Source organism: Euprymna scolopes, chromosome 46, assembly GCF_053919585.1.
Source record: "Euprymna scolopes isolate OS-2025 chromosome 46, ASM5391958v1, whole genome shotgun sequence".
Classification (NCBI taxonomy): domain Eukaryota; kingdom Metazoa; phylum Mollusca; class Cephalopoda; order Sepiida; family Sepiolidae; genus Euprymna; species Euprymna scolopes.
The window spans coordinates 43,573,605-43,593,145 of record NC_136527.1 but is presented as its reverse complement, the minus strand read 5'-3'; the positions used below and the strand labels follow the sequence as shown (position 1 = coordinate 43,593,145).

Genomic DNA, 19,541 nt, shown 5'->3' with positions numbered 1-19,541 from the left:
GTATAAATTTTCCAAGTTTTTTTTTCTATAGTGTGGAAAGTCGATTGTTTGCCCCCTTGCCGATCTCATATTCCCAATAGGTGTCGCTAGCAGTGTATCATTCAAAAACAAGATGGTGGGAAGTTTTTCTTCGATAAAATTTCTCATAATATTTTATTTTCTTAAATAAAAAAGAAACTATTGATCGATTTACGTGATTTTTGGAATATGACATTTTCATGCAGTGACAAGTACGTACATTATAAAGATTTTTTTCAGATTTTTATAGTAAAAAAGATTACTAGTGGCCCATTTATAGACTTGCACCTACAATTTAATGGGGGAAACTGATTGGTGAACGTAGTTTTGAAAGCTTATCATATTTTTTAATCGATTTTCGATTATTTTTTTTTATCATGTTTTAAAGCTAAAGTTAATCGATAATCTTGACTGGTTACTTACCATGGATGTAATTCAGCTCAAGAAAACAATTTACTCAGAATTCCAATTAAGACAGCAAAACATCGAACACCGGAAATGTAAATATGAATCGAAACGTTTCGGTTTTTTCTCCCATTTTTCTCAGTTTGTTTTTTATTATCGAAATGAAAACACAGCTTTATTTTATTTTTTTTTTATCGAAATTAAATTTGTTTTTGTTTTCCTTTATTTTTATTTTTATTTTATTTTTATTAGTTTTTTTTTTGGGGGGGGGGTCTTCTATTTAAGTAAAGGTTCCACCCTGAAATTTAAAATTACTACTTGAAGTGTTACTTATTGGGGTGGGGAAAATGGCTTACCGTACAAACGTCCTCGTATCTGTCTGTCCTGTGAGTCGCCTGCATCGAGAAAGAAAGAAAGAGTCCATCATGGTGGCCGTGACGTTTTGTAGTGAACGAAGTCTCGTGGGATCATGTGCGCATGCCTCATAAAAACAGGTCACTTGTGGGTGGGAAAGGATGAAGAAATTATTTGACGTTTGAGAAGCAGCAAAGTCAGTTGGAAGAATTTGTGTGTGCAGTGATTTTTGCCTGTTGATTGACTGCAAGTTATTTTGGCCCATTTTTTTGCAATGGACAAGTTTGATTAAAGAGTGATACCGGAGTTCGACAGCTCCTCCACCGGACCCTTGGTAGTTGAGTGGTGGGAAAAGGCTGAACTGGTCTGCCGACTTTACAAAATAAAGGATCCCATGCTTGTCATCCCATTGAGGCTGACCAAGGGGGCATACTCCATTTATCAACAGCTCGAGGATTAACCAACTCTGGAGGAAGTTAAGGAGGCACTATACACAGCCTTTGCTATGGACCCTTTTATTGCCTGGAGGCAGTTTACTGAACGGTGGCTTGGGTTGGATGAAACGGTGGACGTCTACTTAGCGGATTTAAAGAGATTAGCTGCGCCGTTTGGTGGAGTGACTGAACGCAAATTAAGTTGTGCCTTTCACACAGGACTCCCGGGCGACATTAGCCAACTGTCAAGGCTTAGTGAGATTGGGCTTCAGGAATTGTTGGCTAGAGCCTGCAATATTTTAAAAGAAAAAGATGTGAAGCCAGTGCTAGCAGCCACAGAAGCATCTATTCCATTAGAAGATGGCATAAACTGTAATAAATGTGGCGGGCCAAACCACTTTTCTAGGGACTGCCAAAGCCGAAACAGTGTAAAGGACACATCTGCTCAGGAAACGCCAAGATGCATGCGTTGCTACCGGTGCAGCAAGCTAGGTCACATAGCAAGGAGTTGTCCAGGAAACGGACAAGGGGAGTAAACTATAGCGGCAGTATTCTCCCCAGATCATTGACAAATAGAGCGCTACCTGCAGTGAGAGTGTACGTGAACGGGCATAAACGCTTTGCACTCGTAGACACAGGGTGCATGCAGACTATCGTGCGCAAGGCATGCTGTGACACATGCGACAAAAGGGAGATTCCAGCACGCTAGCCTCTTGTGGAGTTAGTGCCATTCGGTGATGGGCTTACAATAACCGTATGAGCCATGGTTGTGAGCGGGGACCTCCTTGGTTATGACCTGCTGTTAGGAATGGACGTTATTAAAGAATTGGGTGGTGTCCATATTGATGATGAGGGTATGGCACATTTCTCTAACGCTTGCCTTGTTCTGGGTGCATCCATGAAACTGAAACAGCCTAACTTTCATGCGGAATTCGACCAGTGTACAAGATCCTGCACAGTTTCTTGGAAATGGTCGGACGAGCACCCACCCTGGAAGTTGTACTGTAGGGTTCCGGAATATAAAATTCCCCTGGGAGTTTGTGGAGAATACAGTAAGGGACTACAGACTTGGATAAAAAATGGATGGCTAGTTCCCTATCCAGAGAAGGAATTGGGCCCCCCAAAGTATCTGATCCCATTAATGGCAGTTATCCAGCATAATAAACAGAAGGTGAGACCGATACTCGACTATCGCAAACTAAATGAGCAAATAAATCCTTTTACAGCGCGCGGATGTATGTACCGAGAAGTTGAGGAAATGGCGCAAGCAGGATCTAATGTATCTGTGCTGGATCTTCGTAAAGCATTCCTTCAAGTGCATATCCATCAGTCACTATGGCCCTATCAAATGGTACTCATCAAAGGAGAAAGGTATTGCTTAACCCGCATGGGATTTGGACTTAATGTGGCACCATCAATTATGCAAATAATTGTTGACGCTATATTGACTAAGGATGAGCGCATTAAGTGGGCAATTGACGATGTGTATGTGGATGAAGAAATGAAAAGAACGTAAACACATCTTCACAAATTTGGCCTTCTCAGCAAGGAACCAGAAAGGCAAGGGAGGGTGCAAGAGTGCTCGGTTTGCAGGTCTTGGAAGAAGATAATGTCATTTGTTGGAAACGAGGCAATGAAATCCACGGTATGCCCTGTGTTTTCATGCGACGGAATGTATTTTCATTGTGTGGAAAGTTGGTTGGATACCTTCCTGTGGATGGCTGGCTTCGTATTGCAGTGGTATTCATCAAACACAGAGCCTCTGACGTCATCACCGGATGAGATGACAAAATTTATGACGCCTCTCTCAATACAATGGTCAGAGAGGTCCTCACCAGAGTGCACAAAGAAGTCCAGCATGGGGCAGATGGTGTGTTGATAGCCAGGACCATAGTGTATGGGTTGATGCAAGCTTTCTTGCCATTGGCATGTCGTTAGTTCATGATGGAGCCGTAGTGGAAGACGCTTGCTGGTTGCGCCCAGAAAAGGACTCCCAACACATTAACCTGGCAGAACTCGATGCAGTGATCAAGGGAATAAATTTGGCAATCCTTTGAAAGACAACCACCTTGCGACTATTCACAGATTCTGCTTACGTCCATAAGTGGATTTCAGACACTCTTACCAGATAGGCTGGAGTGCGAACCAAAGCAACAAGCGAGATGCTCATCCGTCGGTGGCTCAACACGATCATGAGCCTGGTGAACGAATATGCACTATCACTGGAGGTGTCTCTGGTCAGATCCAGCATAAATAAGGCAGATTGTTTAACAAGGGTACCTCCAAGATGGCTTGATGCCATAAAAAGAACTGTTGAACCTACACACCCTCCCTGTGCTGCGTCTATGATCCCTGATCAATCTAATCAGATTAAGGAAATCCACCAACAAAGCGGGCATCCTGGAATCAAGCGGACCCTATATTTTGCTAAGTTGGTTGAACCAGGAGTGCAAAGAGCAGACGTCATGGAAGTGGTCAAAAACTGCGTGGAATGCCAGTCCATTGACCCGGCACCCGTTCGCTGGGAAAAGGGGAAGTTGGAAGTTAGGAGCTACTGGAGCCGGCTAGTGATAGACATTACTCACCACAATGGCAAGGATTTCCTGACTCTCATTGATTGCGGTCCGTCAAGGTTTGCCATATGGCATATGCTGCGTCGACAAGATACAGTCACTATTGTCCATCAACTAAACAATATTTTTATTGAATATGGACCTCAAACAGAGATATTGCTTGACAATGGTGCTGCATTTACTAGTAAGCAGTTTAGGAAGTTTACTGACAGCTGGGGAATACATCTGAGGTTTCGATGCGGCCATATACCTAGTGGAAATTGGATCATTAAACGGAATCATCAAACTGTCAAAACAATCGCAGCTAGATCAGGCTGAACAGTGTTTGAGGCAGTTTATTTGTACAATGTAAGCCCGAAAGATGATGTTTCGCCCTCTACAGCGCTGGCTGATACATTGCATAGATATCACATCAGAGTGAAGGGTATAGAGACGAACCCGCTACCTGAACTGGAAGTAGCTGGAGAGAGAGTGAGGAAAAGGGATGTTGTGTGGATCAAAAATCTGCGAGGCAAGTGCACGACAAGGTATGGAGTTGGGCAAGTCACTGAAATAATCAGCCCACAAGCAGTACGGGTCGACGGCGTGCCCCGTCATGTTAAAGCAAACATCACTAGACAACATGAGCAAATCAGTGAGGCATCAGTCTGGATTGCAGCACCATCATCTGACAGTGACTCTGAGATTAGTAGCCTCCCAGAACAGACAGAGATGCTCGACCCTCAGACCGTAGATGAAAGCCCAAGTCAAGATGATGCGTGTGTCGTCCTTCCTCGAAGAAGCACCTGGTGAAGATGATTACCACCCCCTTGCCATCTATGTGATCATGAGATCAGGGGGAGTGTGAGGAAAATGGCTTACCTCGTGTCTGTCTGTCCTGTGAGTCACACGCGTCAAGAAAGAAAGAAAGAGTCCATTGTGGCAGCCGTGACATTTTGTAGTGAACAAAGTCTCGCGGGATCATGTGTGTGTGCCTCATAAAAACAGATCACTTGTGGGTGGGAGAGGAAAGAGAAATCATTTGACGTTTGAGAAGCAGCAAAGTCAATTGAAAGAATTTGTGTCAGCAGTGATTTTTGCCTGTTGATTGACTGCAGATACAGCCCAGGTGATGAGGGTATGTGAAACCAGTCAAATGAGGGAACCCGTCTCCAAAAGAGAATGCCTATTCTGCGGCTACGCACACGTGCCAAAGCGCAACAGATGTCCAGCCCATGGGAAATTGTGCCATGCATGCAATGAGAAGGAACATTTTGAATCCAAGTGTCCCAACAAAGACAGAATGACGCGAAAACAGAGACAGAGCACATGAATGTATGAAAGCAAAACTAGGTCCCCCTTATCTTTATCCGCCCATTTTGCTCGTACCTAATATATAAACATAAATACACGGATATTTTTAAGTGAAAATAAATTTCGAAATCGAATAAATTAAAAGTAGTTTACTTGACAAAACAGTAGTGTTAAGTTCCACAAACATATTTTTAAAAATATAAACAAATTACAATAAATAATTATAAAAGTTGTTTTCTTTCTAAAATAGTTGTCTATTTTCCATGCATTATGTCCGTTTAACAGTTATCTCCCTTGGCCGGACATTTTTCTTTAGAGTTTCCTTTGACTCGACACCGGCAGGTTGATCAGTGTCTTATTCCCTAATTGTTCTAGTCCCACATGTCGCTGTCTTTAATCTTCTGTTGTCCTTCGTCATTTTAAGCAAGTTCCGGTAAGAAGCATTATATATTTCCTTCTTAAAGACACTTTAAATACTTTTATCGTTATTTTTTTACTATTATTTCATCTTAATTGCGAACTTTGTTTATTTTCTTTACCCATAGCTCTGTGTTGTTCATTTCCTTATGCTTTCAGCCTTTATAACTTCTTGTTTTTTTTTTTTTAATTTTATTTTGTTTCTTTCAGTTTATTTTACCAATATTTACTCAATATGCGTGTGTTAATTAAAAGGATTAAAAATATTAAAAATCGAACTTATTATATAACTTCCGGAAAAATATCCAGTAAATAAAACGTCGTTTAATTGGTCGTTATTTGTATTTGAAACTAAATATTTTATCGTGGATTATTTTTATTTTATTTTTTTTTTTTTGTCATTTTATTTAACTTAATATGAAAATGGATAATAAACTTTAAAATATCAATTATTGAATGGATTTTATTATTTGCTTTTCTTTAAAAACTCAGTTTTATTTTTATGGATACATGTGTCCATTGACACCGATATGATGACTAAAATCGCAAATTATTGTCTTTTTAAATTAAAAAAATAACGCATGAATTTCTATTTGCTTTTTATATAAAAATAAAACATCATAAATGTTAACAATTAAGCATATTTTTTTATATTTCAGGAACAGATAAGCAGTATTCATTCAATATTTGCACAAAAAATATTAAAAATATTTAATGTGGTTATAATGATAAAAATTATCACAAAACTTTTGCTTACATGATTTAATGACCGTTTTTCTCTCAGAAAATATTCACATTAATTCCAAGCCACGTGTAACAACACTCTGTTCATAAAAATCAGTAATCTTAAACTTCATGCTATTCTCACGAGATCCTCATTTAACTAAGCCTGCATAATGAACACTCGTTACAAGAAAACATTTATGTTCGAACGATTTAAATTAATATTCCTAACACGTAAATAAATGTTATTTATCTTAATACAGTGATTTCGAGTTGTTTGTCAAGTGTCGTTATTTTCCGGAGTTATTTCTATATTTTTATGTTATGTATGTGAGGATGTGCCTTGGTGGAAACCTTCTATCAATCTGTAATCTCGTTAAATGTAGTTTTTCACATGTAATTTTCGGTCTTAAAATTGATAGATTCTGATTATAAATGGGTAAACACAGAGTCACACATGTAGAAGTTAGTGATTCCACGGTCAGTTTTTACAACTTGGCACAACTTTCATGAGTTCTATAGGGTCAAAATTAAAAAAAACTCGTTATACATTTTTTAAATTCATCTTCGTTTATTTTTAATCAGTTCATATGCGTGTCACGTTTGTACAGTGGTAACGTCACCAGCTTTGAATACTAGTTTTGATTTTGGTTTCGATTCTAGCTGATGACACCCAAATACATTTTTTATTAATTTTGACATCACGACTCTATAATCATATATACGAAATCTGAACAAATTTAAAATATCATATTTAAGCATATTTAACAACTGGGCAAAGCCGGGCACTCCCCTCCCCACTAGGTATAAATTAACATCAACTTTCTTACATTTTGGGGCTTATGTAAGACTTATCTGTGACGTGTTGTCTCTTGTTTTTATTTTGCAAAGCTAGATCTGTTACTAAAATCTCGCTTCGAGGGAAGGGGCTAATAAAACCATCTTTTTTTTAATTCAATATCTTAAGACTTTACTAATTATCTTTGAAGCCATCATGAAAACAGTTTTCATTATAAACTTGTTTCACGTGTATTTTTTCTAATATAGAGATTAACTTTCCAAACACACTGAAGAAATAATCGGAAATACATAAAAATATGACAAGTCGGCTTTCTAAACTATGTTCACCTGTTATCAGTTTCCGTCTTTAAAGTGCACATACCATGCAAAGAATTAGAGAAATAATAAAGACGAAACTTGTAATCTGTTCTCTCTCATGTAAACATTAAAATGTTAAATAAAATAATACTAGTTTTATCCATGATATTCACCAAATAGATCGGCTCTATTTTGAATTTTTTTTTTTTCTTTAATTTTATTTTCTGCGAACTTGCTCTTCCGTTCATCATCTTGAATGTTATGTTGAGCTTGTAAAGTCAATCACATTTGAAAAATCGTTTCCTTTATAAAAGCAGACAAAGTTAATTAAAAGCAGATTATAAACAAAAACGTAAGTATTACTACATGAAATTAGTATCGATTTTTGCACATTTACAGAATATGTTAAAAATGTAAGGGAGATAACTACTTTTACAAAACCAATAATCCTAATGAAAATGTAGATTTATCGTTGAAAACGTTTTGATGTCGATTGTTTTTGTTTTTAATATTGACTTAAGCATAAAAAATATTTTTCGTCGTTTACCAAAAAAAAAAAAAATTTATAAATTTTATGTATTTTTAATTGTTCCACAAGTTTAAAGTAAAAAGTTTTATCTTTTGTTTTTTCATTTTTTCAGCAGATTATTTTATAGTTTTTCAGGTGTGCTAAAAACGAATATATACTTCCAAAGTGACGCAGAAAATTATTTTTCATGATATGAGGAAATTACTTTTTTAAAAATGTGGGAATCAATAGAAAGTATCCCCAGCTCTGATCAGTCAAGAAACACGAAGCTAGAAGACCAACCTCTGTACTCTTATTATCAGCAATAATAACGTCCACTGAAAGTTTCCTTCATCTAAGAAGACCCTGTCCCAATCCTTTAAATACTTAGTAACAGTCATTCATATGCAAACACTTCCATCAGAAGCAGCAGCAGCAGTAGATATAAGCAACAGTCAAACGTCATTGTTTTTGGTCCGATCACCAACCTCCTCAAGTCAGGTGAGTTTAACTTTTTTTTCTCACATTTTCTATATAAATTTAATGCAAAATAAGCACCTACTTTCTGGCCACATTTTTTATTTGTTTTGTTGGCCTGCACATAAAAAAATGGTCACTACTGATAACATAAGGAATTACATACAGATTATACTTTATTTTTGTTCTTAAAAATCCTTGTGTCTTTATTGAAAGAGGAAATTTTTTTCTCACATTTTCTATATAAATTTAATGTAAAATAAGAACCCACTTTCTGGCCACATGGTGATAATTTTTTTTATTTGTTTTGTTGGCCTGCCTGAAAGCCGTTTTGGTTAATTTTTATTTATTTTTCACCTTTACAATCATCTTTAATATTAAAACTTCTTTAGGTTTTCGGGTATGCTGAAAACGAATATCGCATTTTAATTTGCTGCAAACAAGTAAGTGTCTGGATATAAAAAAATGTAATTGTTTATTATCAGTGCTGGCCAATTAAGTATGCACTTGCACATACAGAATTGGCCACCACCGATAACATAAGGAATTACATTGATTAATATTTGGAAAACTACTTGTTTGTTGCATATGTGCACATTTGCACATACAAAAATAGTCACTACTGATAACATAAGGAATTACATGTGTTTTTATACAGATTATATATTTTTTGTTTTTTAAATATCCTTGTGTCTTTATTGAAAGAGGAAATCAGAAAAGAAAACGAAAAATATTTTTCGCCCAAAAACAAAGGCAAAAATTGACCCCTACCTTAGGTGGCCATAAAGTGGGTGCTCATTTACGTTTAATTCATATTTAAATGTGATCCTTCACTCTTTGAAAAAGTAAATTCTTAATATCACGAAAACTATTTCTCTGCACCATTTTTTTTAGTACATATTCGTTTTCAGCACTCTCAAAAAAATTCATAAAAGTCGTCATTGTAAAGGATTGCGGGGGGGTTGGAAGATCATAGACATTAAACGAAGCAACAAACCTTAAAAAAATCATCATGATTCTTAAACAAATTACAAGATTACGTTTCTGAAGTTTTTAGATGAGGAATGATTCTTTGTATTATTCAGATTATTAAGACTACTGTTCTCATCTTTAGTGTTATTTATTATGCAAACATTGTAAAAATAACATTTGATGAATATTTACTTACTGGATTGTGTTCGTACACTTTAACTTTAATTCTGATTTGAAAAGTGAAGACGAGATAAAAATTAAACTATTTTGTATTTTGTGGGACATTAACTGTGATAGATGAAATGATTGGAATTATTATTAATGGGGCTTTCATAAGAAATGGTCTTTTATTTGATAAGCTAGAAAGGGAGTCAACTTCTAGCAGTAATCTGCACAGCTTACACACCAAATATTCAAAGTAACTGGGATTTTCAAGTAACTCTTGTACTCTAACCATGCATTTAAAAAAAAAAACTCGCACCTGCACATAATCTGATACCATCGTAGGAACAAATTTAGAAGGAAAGACATAAAATATGATTATTTTAGGTGAATACACAAGCATTTAATCCAGTGATTTCCAACAACGCTTTGACTATGTTTAAAAATATATCACTTGCACGTTGTACATGTCTGTCAGAAATGCCCTTTTTGTATTTGTCATTTTCCTCACCTGCGTTACCACTTTCTGTCTCACTGCAGCACATACTGCCTCACTGCATAATGAAAACACGTCTGATTGCTGTCTTTTCTCATCATGTGCTGTCCTTTTTTCTGCCTTTTTCTCTTTTCCTTCCTGTGACATCAGCATGTTTTTTTTACAAGGCGGTCACCACTTATCAAGGCCCAGAAGCCACTCAGGGATAAGGGTTATTGTAAGTACAGTACGTTAGTGTAGATCGGTTCATCAGGAATTTGTTTACGTTGGACTTGAAGACATCCAAGTTGTAGTCAGGAGGGAAGCAGGCAGAGGGAACAGATCCACAGGCATGCAGTTCTAAGAAAGAAGCTTTGTTCATGGAATCTACGTTTTGATTTAGGCATAGATATAGAGTAGGGGAAATTTTTGACAGTGGATTCAGCTAGACGGGTGTTTTTTGTAAAAGACTGGCGAGGGGGACCAGAGATTGGAGTTCAGACGAGCACCTGCCATGGAAATAACGATAAAACAAAGATAGGCTTGCAACGTCTCTTCTGTGGGAGAGAGGTTGCAGGGAAGAGAAAAGGGTATCCCCACTAAGCCACGAAGTCTATTTTGTACTCTCTCAAGGCAGGATTGGCTGTTTTTAGCAGCTCCTGCCCAGATATGGCAACAGTACTCCATCCTTGGACGTACTTGGCTTTTATATAGATAGAGAATTGCATCAGTAGTGAGATATCTTCTAGAGCGGTAGAAGGATCCCACCATCTTTCCAGCGACCTTGGCAACAGACTTGATGTACATGTTCCATTTCAGATCAGGAGTAAAGGTCAAACACAGAAGCTTGTCAAAACATGGATCCTTCCCAAGACGAGAGCCATCCATTTCAATTCATGACAGATGGGGATCAGAGCATTGATGATGTAAAGATAAAAGCTTGGTTTTAGATGCATTAAAAGTAACCAGCCACCTCTTCCCTCACTGTACCACGTGCGCAAGATCAGAGGAGAGAGAATCAGAGAGAACTTTGTCATTTACAGCCTTTGATGTGTTGCCATTGATATCTGATTGCTGTTTTCTCATCGTGTGCTGTCTTTTTTCTGCCTTGTTCTCTTCTCCTTCCCATGACATCAGCATGTGCACACTTTCTTTATTTACATATGTGCTAAGACGGCGGCTGCTTATATTATCACTGGTCAGCTATCCTACAGCTGCTGCTGATTTTCTCACATTAGCACCATGCACGTTATATTACAAGAACATGTGTTTTGGGATAGCTGAATTATATAAGCAGCATGTAAAGAAAATCTGAGTATTATATCTCTAATTTCTTTCATAATTTATTCCAGCTGGTAAGACCCTTCTGGAAAGTTGTTTAATTCAGGTAGTTTGAAAGTTTAAGAAACAAGGCCGATAGCCATTAGTTGCGTGCTCTCGTGTAATGAATGCATGAATGTAGGATTGACAAGAAATTCTTAAAGATAATTTGTTTAATCCAGAGATTTTTAAAGTTGTTTTAAAAAAATGAGATTATTTTAGTTTTTCAATAATTATTAATTTTTCTTGGTGTTGAATTGTATGTTTCATTGTTAATTCTTCTTGTTATTTATTACTACTGCTGTTACTCTCTCTTTGCTATTATTATGGACTTTTATTTTTCTTCTGATTATGACTGAAGGAAGGCTTGTGTCCATGGAAATTAAGTAAGGAACTGTTATCCCCCTCTTGTTTGTATGAACTTTTATTTTTCTTTCGACTATGAGTAAAAGAACCTGTGTATCTAACTTTTAGATCATGTGTTTGTTATGAAATTTGAATACGTTTCAAATGTTACCTATGATAATATTCTGGGAGGATGTAAACAAGTAAATTTTCATCCTCGGCCTCATCTTTAGGTCGACGAAGATAAACTCCTAGTGATTGTCACAAGGAGGAGACATGCTTATTAGTTCTATTTGGATATAGGGCACCTTATTTTAATTGGTCGAAATCGACTTTGAAAAAAATTTATAACCGTATTAAATGGCCCAAAGAATGTTGATAGACTTCAGAAGTATTAAAAAGTTCAAATAATATATACAGCATTAATTGACCCAAAAACAATATTTTTTTCTTTCATTTTTGTCTTTATGGGATGAAGTATAAATTATAAATTGGAGAAGAACGGTGAAGATCAAGCTGGCTTTAGAATCCAGTGCATAAATATAATATGTAGTAATAAATAGTGATAACATCTAAAAACAAATAAATTCCTAAAATTCCTACTCGTATTGTCTGCTAGAATCTGTGCTGCTATGGTTAGAGTACTTGGTAAAATTCAGTTGTAAGTTACATACTCCTGAACGTTGAAATTTCAATCCTCGGTGAGATGGAAAATAGGATTTCAAATTATCTAATGGCACCCTTTGTTTAAAACATGAGAGTAGCATGCTCTTGTGTTGTTTGCGATGACTGGAACAATTGCCAAACAATAAACTCTTCCAAATTATACCTATACTTAAAAAAAACTACTAAATCCCAGAAAATCTTACAACGAAGTAGCCTTATCACATAACCGGATAGGAGACACCTACATAACTCTACATACTAAAAAGTGAAGAACCTCTCAACAGTATACCATGTCACAAACCTTATACAGTGAAACACCTTTTACTTGATTACTACTTGATTGATGACTGCTATGACCTCACACACATCCGTCAACACTACTACAAGGCAACAAACTTAAAAGAACTCTTCAAAAAAGAAAGCCCCAAAACTTTTCTAAATTTCCTAAAAAGAGCAAACCTTTACCATAAAATATAAATGCCATAAAAAAACAAACTATTCCAAAATATTACCCGAATATACCCAGCGAAAATCGACTTGGAAAAAAATTTAAAACCGTATTAAATGACCCAAAGAATGCTGATAGACTTTAGAAGTATCAAAGAATTTTATATAGATTTATGCGTTCAAGAGAAATATTCCAAGTTCAACAAAATACACCTGAATAAGATCGGAGGTAACATAGAAACATTGTGAAAATAACACCCAAGATGAAAACAGTGTTCTGAAGAATCAAAATAAAATGATTAATAAATCTTCATCTCTAAAAATAAAGAATGTAAAAAATTTTAGTTAAATATTTGAAAATAGAACCAAATTAACAAACCAGTATTGATTAAAACTATACATATTTTGTTTTGAATTTCATTAATAATAAATTTATATTTATGAAAACTAACATAAAAAATTAAATTTCTCGAAATTTTCATATTTATTTTATATTTCCAGAATTTGTGCAATGAAAACAACTTCATTACAGCATCAGAAGAAAATTTCGTCATTGGAATTTATCACACTATCCATTGCATATATTTTTTGTGGAATTATATGCAAGCAAACATGGGAGACAAACCTCATTCTTGTGAAGTATGTGGTTATTCATTTGCATGGAAGTCACATTTGTTTTCTCATATGAAAACACATACGGGAGAGAAACCACATTCTTGTGAAGTATGTGGTTCTTCTTTTGCACAGAAGATAACTTTGTTGAATCATATGAAAACACATACAGGAGAGAAACCACATTCTTGTGAAATATGTGGTTCTTCTTTTACACTGAAGGCAACTTTGTTGTATCATATGAAAACACATACAGGAGAGAAACCATATCTTTGTGAAGTATGCGGTTCTTCATATGCACGGAAATCAAATTTGTTTAATCATATGAAAAAACATACAGGAGACAAACAACATTCTTGTGAAATATGCAGTTATTCATTTGCACATAAGTTACATTTGTTTCGTCATATGAAAACACATACGGGAGACAAACCATATTCATGTGAAGTATGTGGTTCTTCTTTTGCAGAGAAGTCAACTTTGTTGAGTCATATGAAAACACATACGGGAGAGAAACCACATTCTTGTGAAGTATGTGGTTCTTCTTTTGCATGGAAGTCAAATTTGTTGAGTCATATGAAAACACATACAGGAGAGAAACCACATTCTTGTGAAGTATGTGGTTCTTCCTATGCATGGAAGTCAAGTTTGTTGAGTCATGTAAAAATACATACCGGGGAGAAACCATACACTTGTGACGTATGTGGTTGTTCTTTTGCATGGAAGACAAATTTATTGACTCATATGAGAAAACATACGGGAGAGAAACCATATTTTTGTGAAGTATGTGGCTCCTCTTTTGCACAGAGGTCACATTTGTTTAGTCATATGAAAACACATACAGAAGGCAAGCCACATTCATGTAAAATTTGTTGTTCTTCTTTTGCACAGAAGTCAAATTTGTTAAGTCATATGAAAACACATAAGAAACCCTTACATAGTGGTATGGGACTAGAAGGAGAATGTGGCAACTCTAGTTGAAATAAGCATCCTGGTTGGTGCTGCTCTAACAGAGCAGAGAGGGAGAAAATACCAAAATACCAAGGATTTCTGTACGACACGAAAAGAAATTGGAATCTTAAGAAGGTATCAATCCCACCAGTCATTATAGAAACAACCATGCTAATGAAAAAGAATTTCAAAAACTATCTGGCGAATATACCGCATGAACCAAGTGCAAAATAAATACAAATAATAGCACTTAAAACCCGAGGAAAATCAATAGAAAAGAGACAAACCACATTGTTTTGAAGTACCTGGTTCCTTTTGACAGAGGTCAGATTTATTTCATCATATGCTAACACATATAGGAAACAATATCTGATGATCTTCCATAATAAGATAAAGGATCTCAGCATGACAATTGTAGTTTGTACAACAGAGAAGTTAGTTTGGGCCATTTGACATTTGCTAGAGGATGGCTACTATACAATCAAATACAATGGATTGTGTAAATATATCCACATCATCTCTAAAATGTTGAATATTGAATGCTACAGCAAGTCCTGGGAACAATATTTAGTTGAACAGAGTGAGAAAAATATAACGAAATACCAGGGTTTTATGTACGAGAGAAAAGAAACTGTAATCTTTAGAAAATCTATATTCCTGTAATTATAGGAGGAACTTAAATTAGACAAAAGAATTTAAAAAATTACCTGGCAAATATACCTGATGAACCAAGTACAAGAGAGATTTGTATAAAAGGAACATTTGTTGTGTCATATGTAAAAATATACTGAATACAAAAGAACTTTAAAATAAAAGATATCTATGTATCTCTTATAGAGTTCAAGTGTGAGTCCCAGGTAAGGGCCCCTTTGGTTTATGAGTCTTTCGACTTATCAGATTAATTTGACACTGTTTTTAAAACTTCCAATTCAAAAAGTCAACATTCTGTTATGAAAACTGTCAACTCCAGAAGGTACACTTTGTTTTCAAAATGTCCAAATCCACAAGACACCCTGTTGTTAAATTATTAACTCCACAAGTCGACATTTTGTTGTCAAAACTATTACATCCACAAGCAGACATTCTGTTATAAAAACTATTAACTCCAAAACGTGTCATTATGTTGTCAAATCGTTCAACTCCAAAACTCAATACTTTTCAAGTTTACTTGTACATGCCTACATACGTAACACATTTCTTTTAACTCGTCCTCTATTCTGTACATGTCTTTTCTTTTAGTTCACCTGTTTCTTTAGCATAGAAATGGCGACATTATGCATCGCTTCCATGACCGTTATCCATAAAACCCATTGCGTGTAAAGATTTTGGTCTTTCTTTCTATTTTTTGTTACACAACCGACCCTTTGAAGCATGAACATATGCTAAGTAAGTTTCGATTTTTCCTACAGAGTAAAATAAGAAAAACAAAAAAGCCATATGTGGCTTTTTTCTCAGGAGAGAACAGTATATGATCGTTTAATTTAGTCAATTATTTTCTTTAAAAAAACAAATTTTTTATTCTTATGTAAATCTTTAAAATGAAAGCGCATACAACTTAACAGTTTTTATGAAATCAGCTTTAGACAAACATGTAAACAACAATTTTAGTCCTTTTTTCTACTTTTTGTTACACAACCGACCCTTTGAAGCACGCACAGATGCAAGCCAAGTAAGTTTTGATTTTCCCTACAAAGTAAAATAGGAAAAACTGAAAATATTTTTTGTAATGTAGCTCTTTTGTTTATATGAAATCAGCTTTAGACAAACATATGAACACAATTGTATTGTTTTGAAATTTTGTGAATGTCTGGCATCTGGTAGTATTTTCCATTCACAAATGATAAAATTTGAAAAAGTTAAAACCATATTTTGGTATTCTTGTTATATGTGTGTTTGTATATTGTAGTGTGTGTGTTTGTATTGTTGTTATATAATAATTTACTTTTAAAAGAAAGTTTTTATTCTCGTGTAAATCTTTAAAACCACCCAAAAGAATATATAATATAAATTATTTTTTACTTTTAAAAATGTAATACATCTCAATAAAACATCTATTTTATATCAAGTATTCATGTCTAAATATCTGCTTCAGGTTTTAACCTTTTGTCATTGCTGTTTTCATGTATATGTTTATTGTGCATGATATTTTAAATCCGAGGAAGATTCAATAAGTAATGACGTTGACCCACTTCTTTCTGTCTGATCTAGTAGAAATGTTGCATATGCAATGATTTATATCTGTATGAGTTGTGGCAAATTACAACTCTAAACTAATTGTGGTTCCTGATTTACAAATCTTTGAAATTAGTTAAGTAAGAAATGGAGCCTCTCAAGTGCCATGCAGTGATCAGGTGTCTTATTTAAAATCACGCACACCATGAGAAACTCGTGATGAAATTAGAAATGATGTCACATCATATTATTCTTGTAAAACGTTATTGTGAATTCCAATATGTCATGAAATCTGTAGCAGCAACAGCACATAGACTTGGTTGCCCTCCATCTGTCATTGATGAGGCAACTCTCAACCATAGTGAGGCTACCTTTTTTGAAGATCCATGCTTGACTATTTGCCAAATCGCCTAAAAAGTCAGGATAAATGCAGGGGTTGTGGAAATTATCGGATGAATTTCTTGGTTGCTCACAACTTTCCAGAAGCAAAAACGCGTCGATTACCATACTGTACCAAAACAATATTCACTGTAGGTTTGTTAAACCGGTATCCACATTTACAGGAGCTTATTATGCTTTAGTTTTCATGAAATATAAGTAAACTATAAAAATCAAAATGTTGGGCCAGATCAGCAAATATCCCCCTGCAAAATATCACACTGATGCAAAACACACATTGTTCGAGATCAGAAGCGCAGACATCTATGAAATCCTCTGCCATGCACTTACTCTGCATCACCTTGCACCATCCGATTTTCACATTTTGAAGCCAGAAAATTGTTTTTGAAGGGGAAGCGTTTTCCAGATTATGCAGCTTCTACAAATGCTATCTCCAGAGATGCATTAAACGATACAAACAATGTGTAACTCTGTGATGTTCTTATCTAGAAAAACAAACTAATAACTGTTGCAATTTTTGTTGTTCTACTTATATTAGAAATTAGACTGGCATTATCATTTAGTGTTGCAGCATCAGGATATCGATAAAAACTTAACAAGTATAAACTGATTAGCCATATACAGCTTCGGTATAGATCGTAAGTTGTGTAGAAGTTATAGTTTGTGGGATTGGTTTATATTTATGTGAATGAATCTTTCTACTTAGAATTATCGATCGATTATTATTGGATTAAAATATTTTGTATGGGATGTACTTCTACTTAGTTACTTACAACTTCTCTCATGTCTAAATCATTTAAACGTGCCCACCCAAGTCACCAGCAATATAACATTTGGTGTTAAATCATTTTTAAACTCTTTTGTTAAAGTAGCGAAAACATGAAATAAAATTAACAAAATGTTAGACATTTTCATTATTTTAAGTAAAGTTAACCAAATTGTGTGGGATTGTTTTATATTTATGCAAACGAATTTTTTTACTTGGAATAATTTATCGATTATTATTGGATGAAAATACTTTGTGTGGCATGTATTTCACACTTTTCTCTTTTCGTCGAAATCAATTGGTTTGGAAACATTAACAAAACTGCTCGTGTAACCACGCCCATCCAAGTCATCAGCGATATAACATTTGGTGTTCAATCATTTCTTAACCTCTTTCAGTTGTTCGAGGAACGAAAACATGAAAAAAAGTTAACAAAATGTTAGAATATATATTTACCTTTATTTAACTTTGGATTAAAAAGTTTTATTCTGTATTTTTAAAATCTTTTCATGTACATACGAAATTTGCCATAAAAATTTGTTTATTTTTCAATGACCATCGTTGGTGAAGAATGCATTGTGGCGGGCATATTTATTTTAAAGAAAACAAATTCAACATCAATGCATATTATGGTCACCAGTTAGCAAGTGCTAATTAAAATATACACATTTTTTAAAATGAAAAATGGAGGAAAACCAAATTTGGCAACAAACATGTTTATATCTACAAAAGTCGTGTTTGGTTAATTGAAGATGAACACATTGTGAAGTACTTATTTATTATAAAGAAAATAAATTAAGTATTAAACTGGTTGTTTAAAAAAAACGTAATTTAGCATTAAAAAATTGTGTTTCTTTTTTCCATGGACTATTGCTGGATTAGTTGAGGATGAACACATTATGAAGTGCTTATTTATTATAAAGCAAATAAATGTAGTATTAATGAATATTGCGGTTATCAGTTAACAAGTGATACTTAAAACATAAATAGATTTTTTAAATAAAAAATTGAGGAAAGCGAAATTTTATAAGAAAGCATGTTTATATTTACAATTTTATGAGGATATAATAATTATTTTCAATCATTAAGGTTTCTTTATTAAAATTCGTGTTTTCTACAAAAAGCAAAGTAATCACAAAGCTTTGTAGATGTGTGAGTCAATATGTTCATAGTGTGAATAAGAAAACATGTTTATATTTACAATTTTATAACAAAACATGTTTAAATCAAATAATTTTATAACGATATAATAATTATTTTCAATCAGTAAGAATTCTTTATTAAAATTTGTGAATAATATGCACAAGTTAGTAAATTTAATTTTTAATAAATGCATGTTTTTTCTCACTTGCGTGTTCGCCTACAAGTCAAAAACTTGTTTTATCGAGAGCGCTCTTTATTAAAAGACATGTTTGATACAGAAACCAAAGTAATCGCAAAGCTTAGATATGTATAATTCAATATGTTCATAGTGTGAATAATATGCACGTGTAAATAATATATGTATGTGAGTGCATGTTGTTTGGTACAAGTTCTTGGGTATTACGAGCTTGAGAAATTTGCAAAAATCTGATTGTCTTGCCCAAGGTACTAGTTATAAAGGCTTGGTTAATTAAACTTAAAGTAACATATTAATGTTCAACAAAAGTTCGTAAACAGTCTTTTCATAAACATATAGTTTTTCTCACTTGCGTTTTCGTCTTCAAGCGATCAAGATTTTTGTTTTATAGTCAATTTGCTTATTGTGCCTGACTTGCCGTCATAACCCCTGATTTAATTATTCCTGGCGCTCATATAAATTAATTAATGAACTAGATTAATTTAACAAACAAAAACAAATTAAGATCTGCTGATTTAAAAGGTTTTATTTAAAAGGAAATTACTTCTTGATCAGTTTTTCTGAGTTATTCTTTAGAATGGAAATTGAGCGATGAAGACGGCCGGACATCTTACC

At 34.5% G+C, this 19,541-nt stretch overlaps 1 protein-coding gene across 1 annotated transcript; it reads left to right on the top strand.

The window, feature by feature from the left end:
- The first annotated feature begins 5,062 nt into the window (after nucleotides 1-5,062).
- Nucleotides 5,063-16,291, top strand: LOC145270575 (uncharacterized). The gene is made up of 3 exons (XM_080126206.1): nucleotides 5,063-5,510; nucleotides 7,957-8,324; nucleotides 13,189-16,291. Exons 2-3 carry the CDS (start codon nucleotides 8,229-8,231, stop codon nucleotides 14,278-14,280), a joined length of 1,188 nt encoding a protein of 395 aa, XP_079982332.1. The 5' UTR covers nucleotides 5,063-5,510; nucleotides 7,957-8,228; the 3' UTR covers nucleotides 14,281-16,291.
- The last annotated feature ends 3,250 nt before the right edge of the window (nucleotides 16,292-19,541 follow it).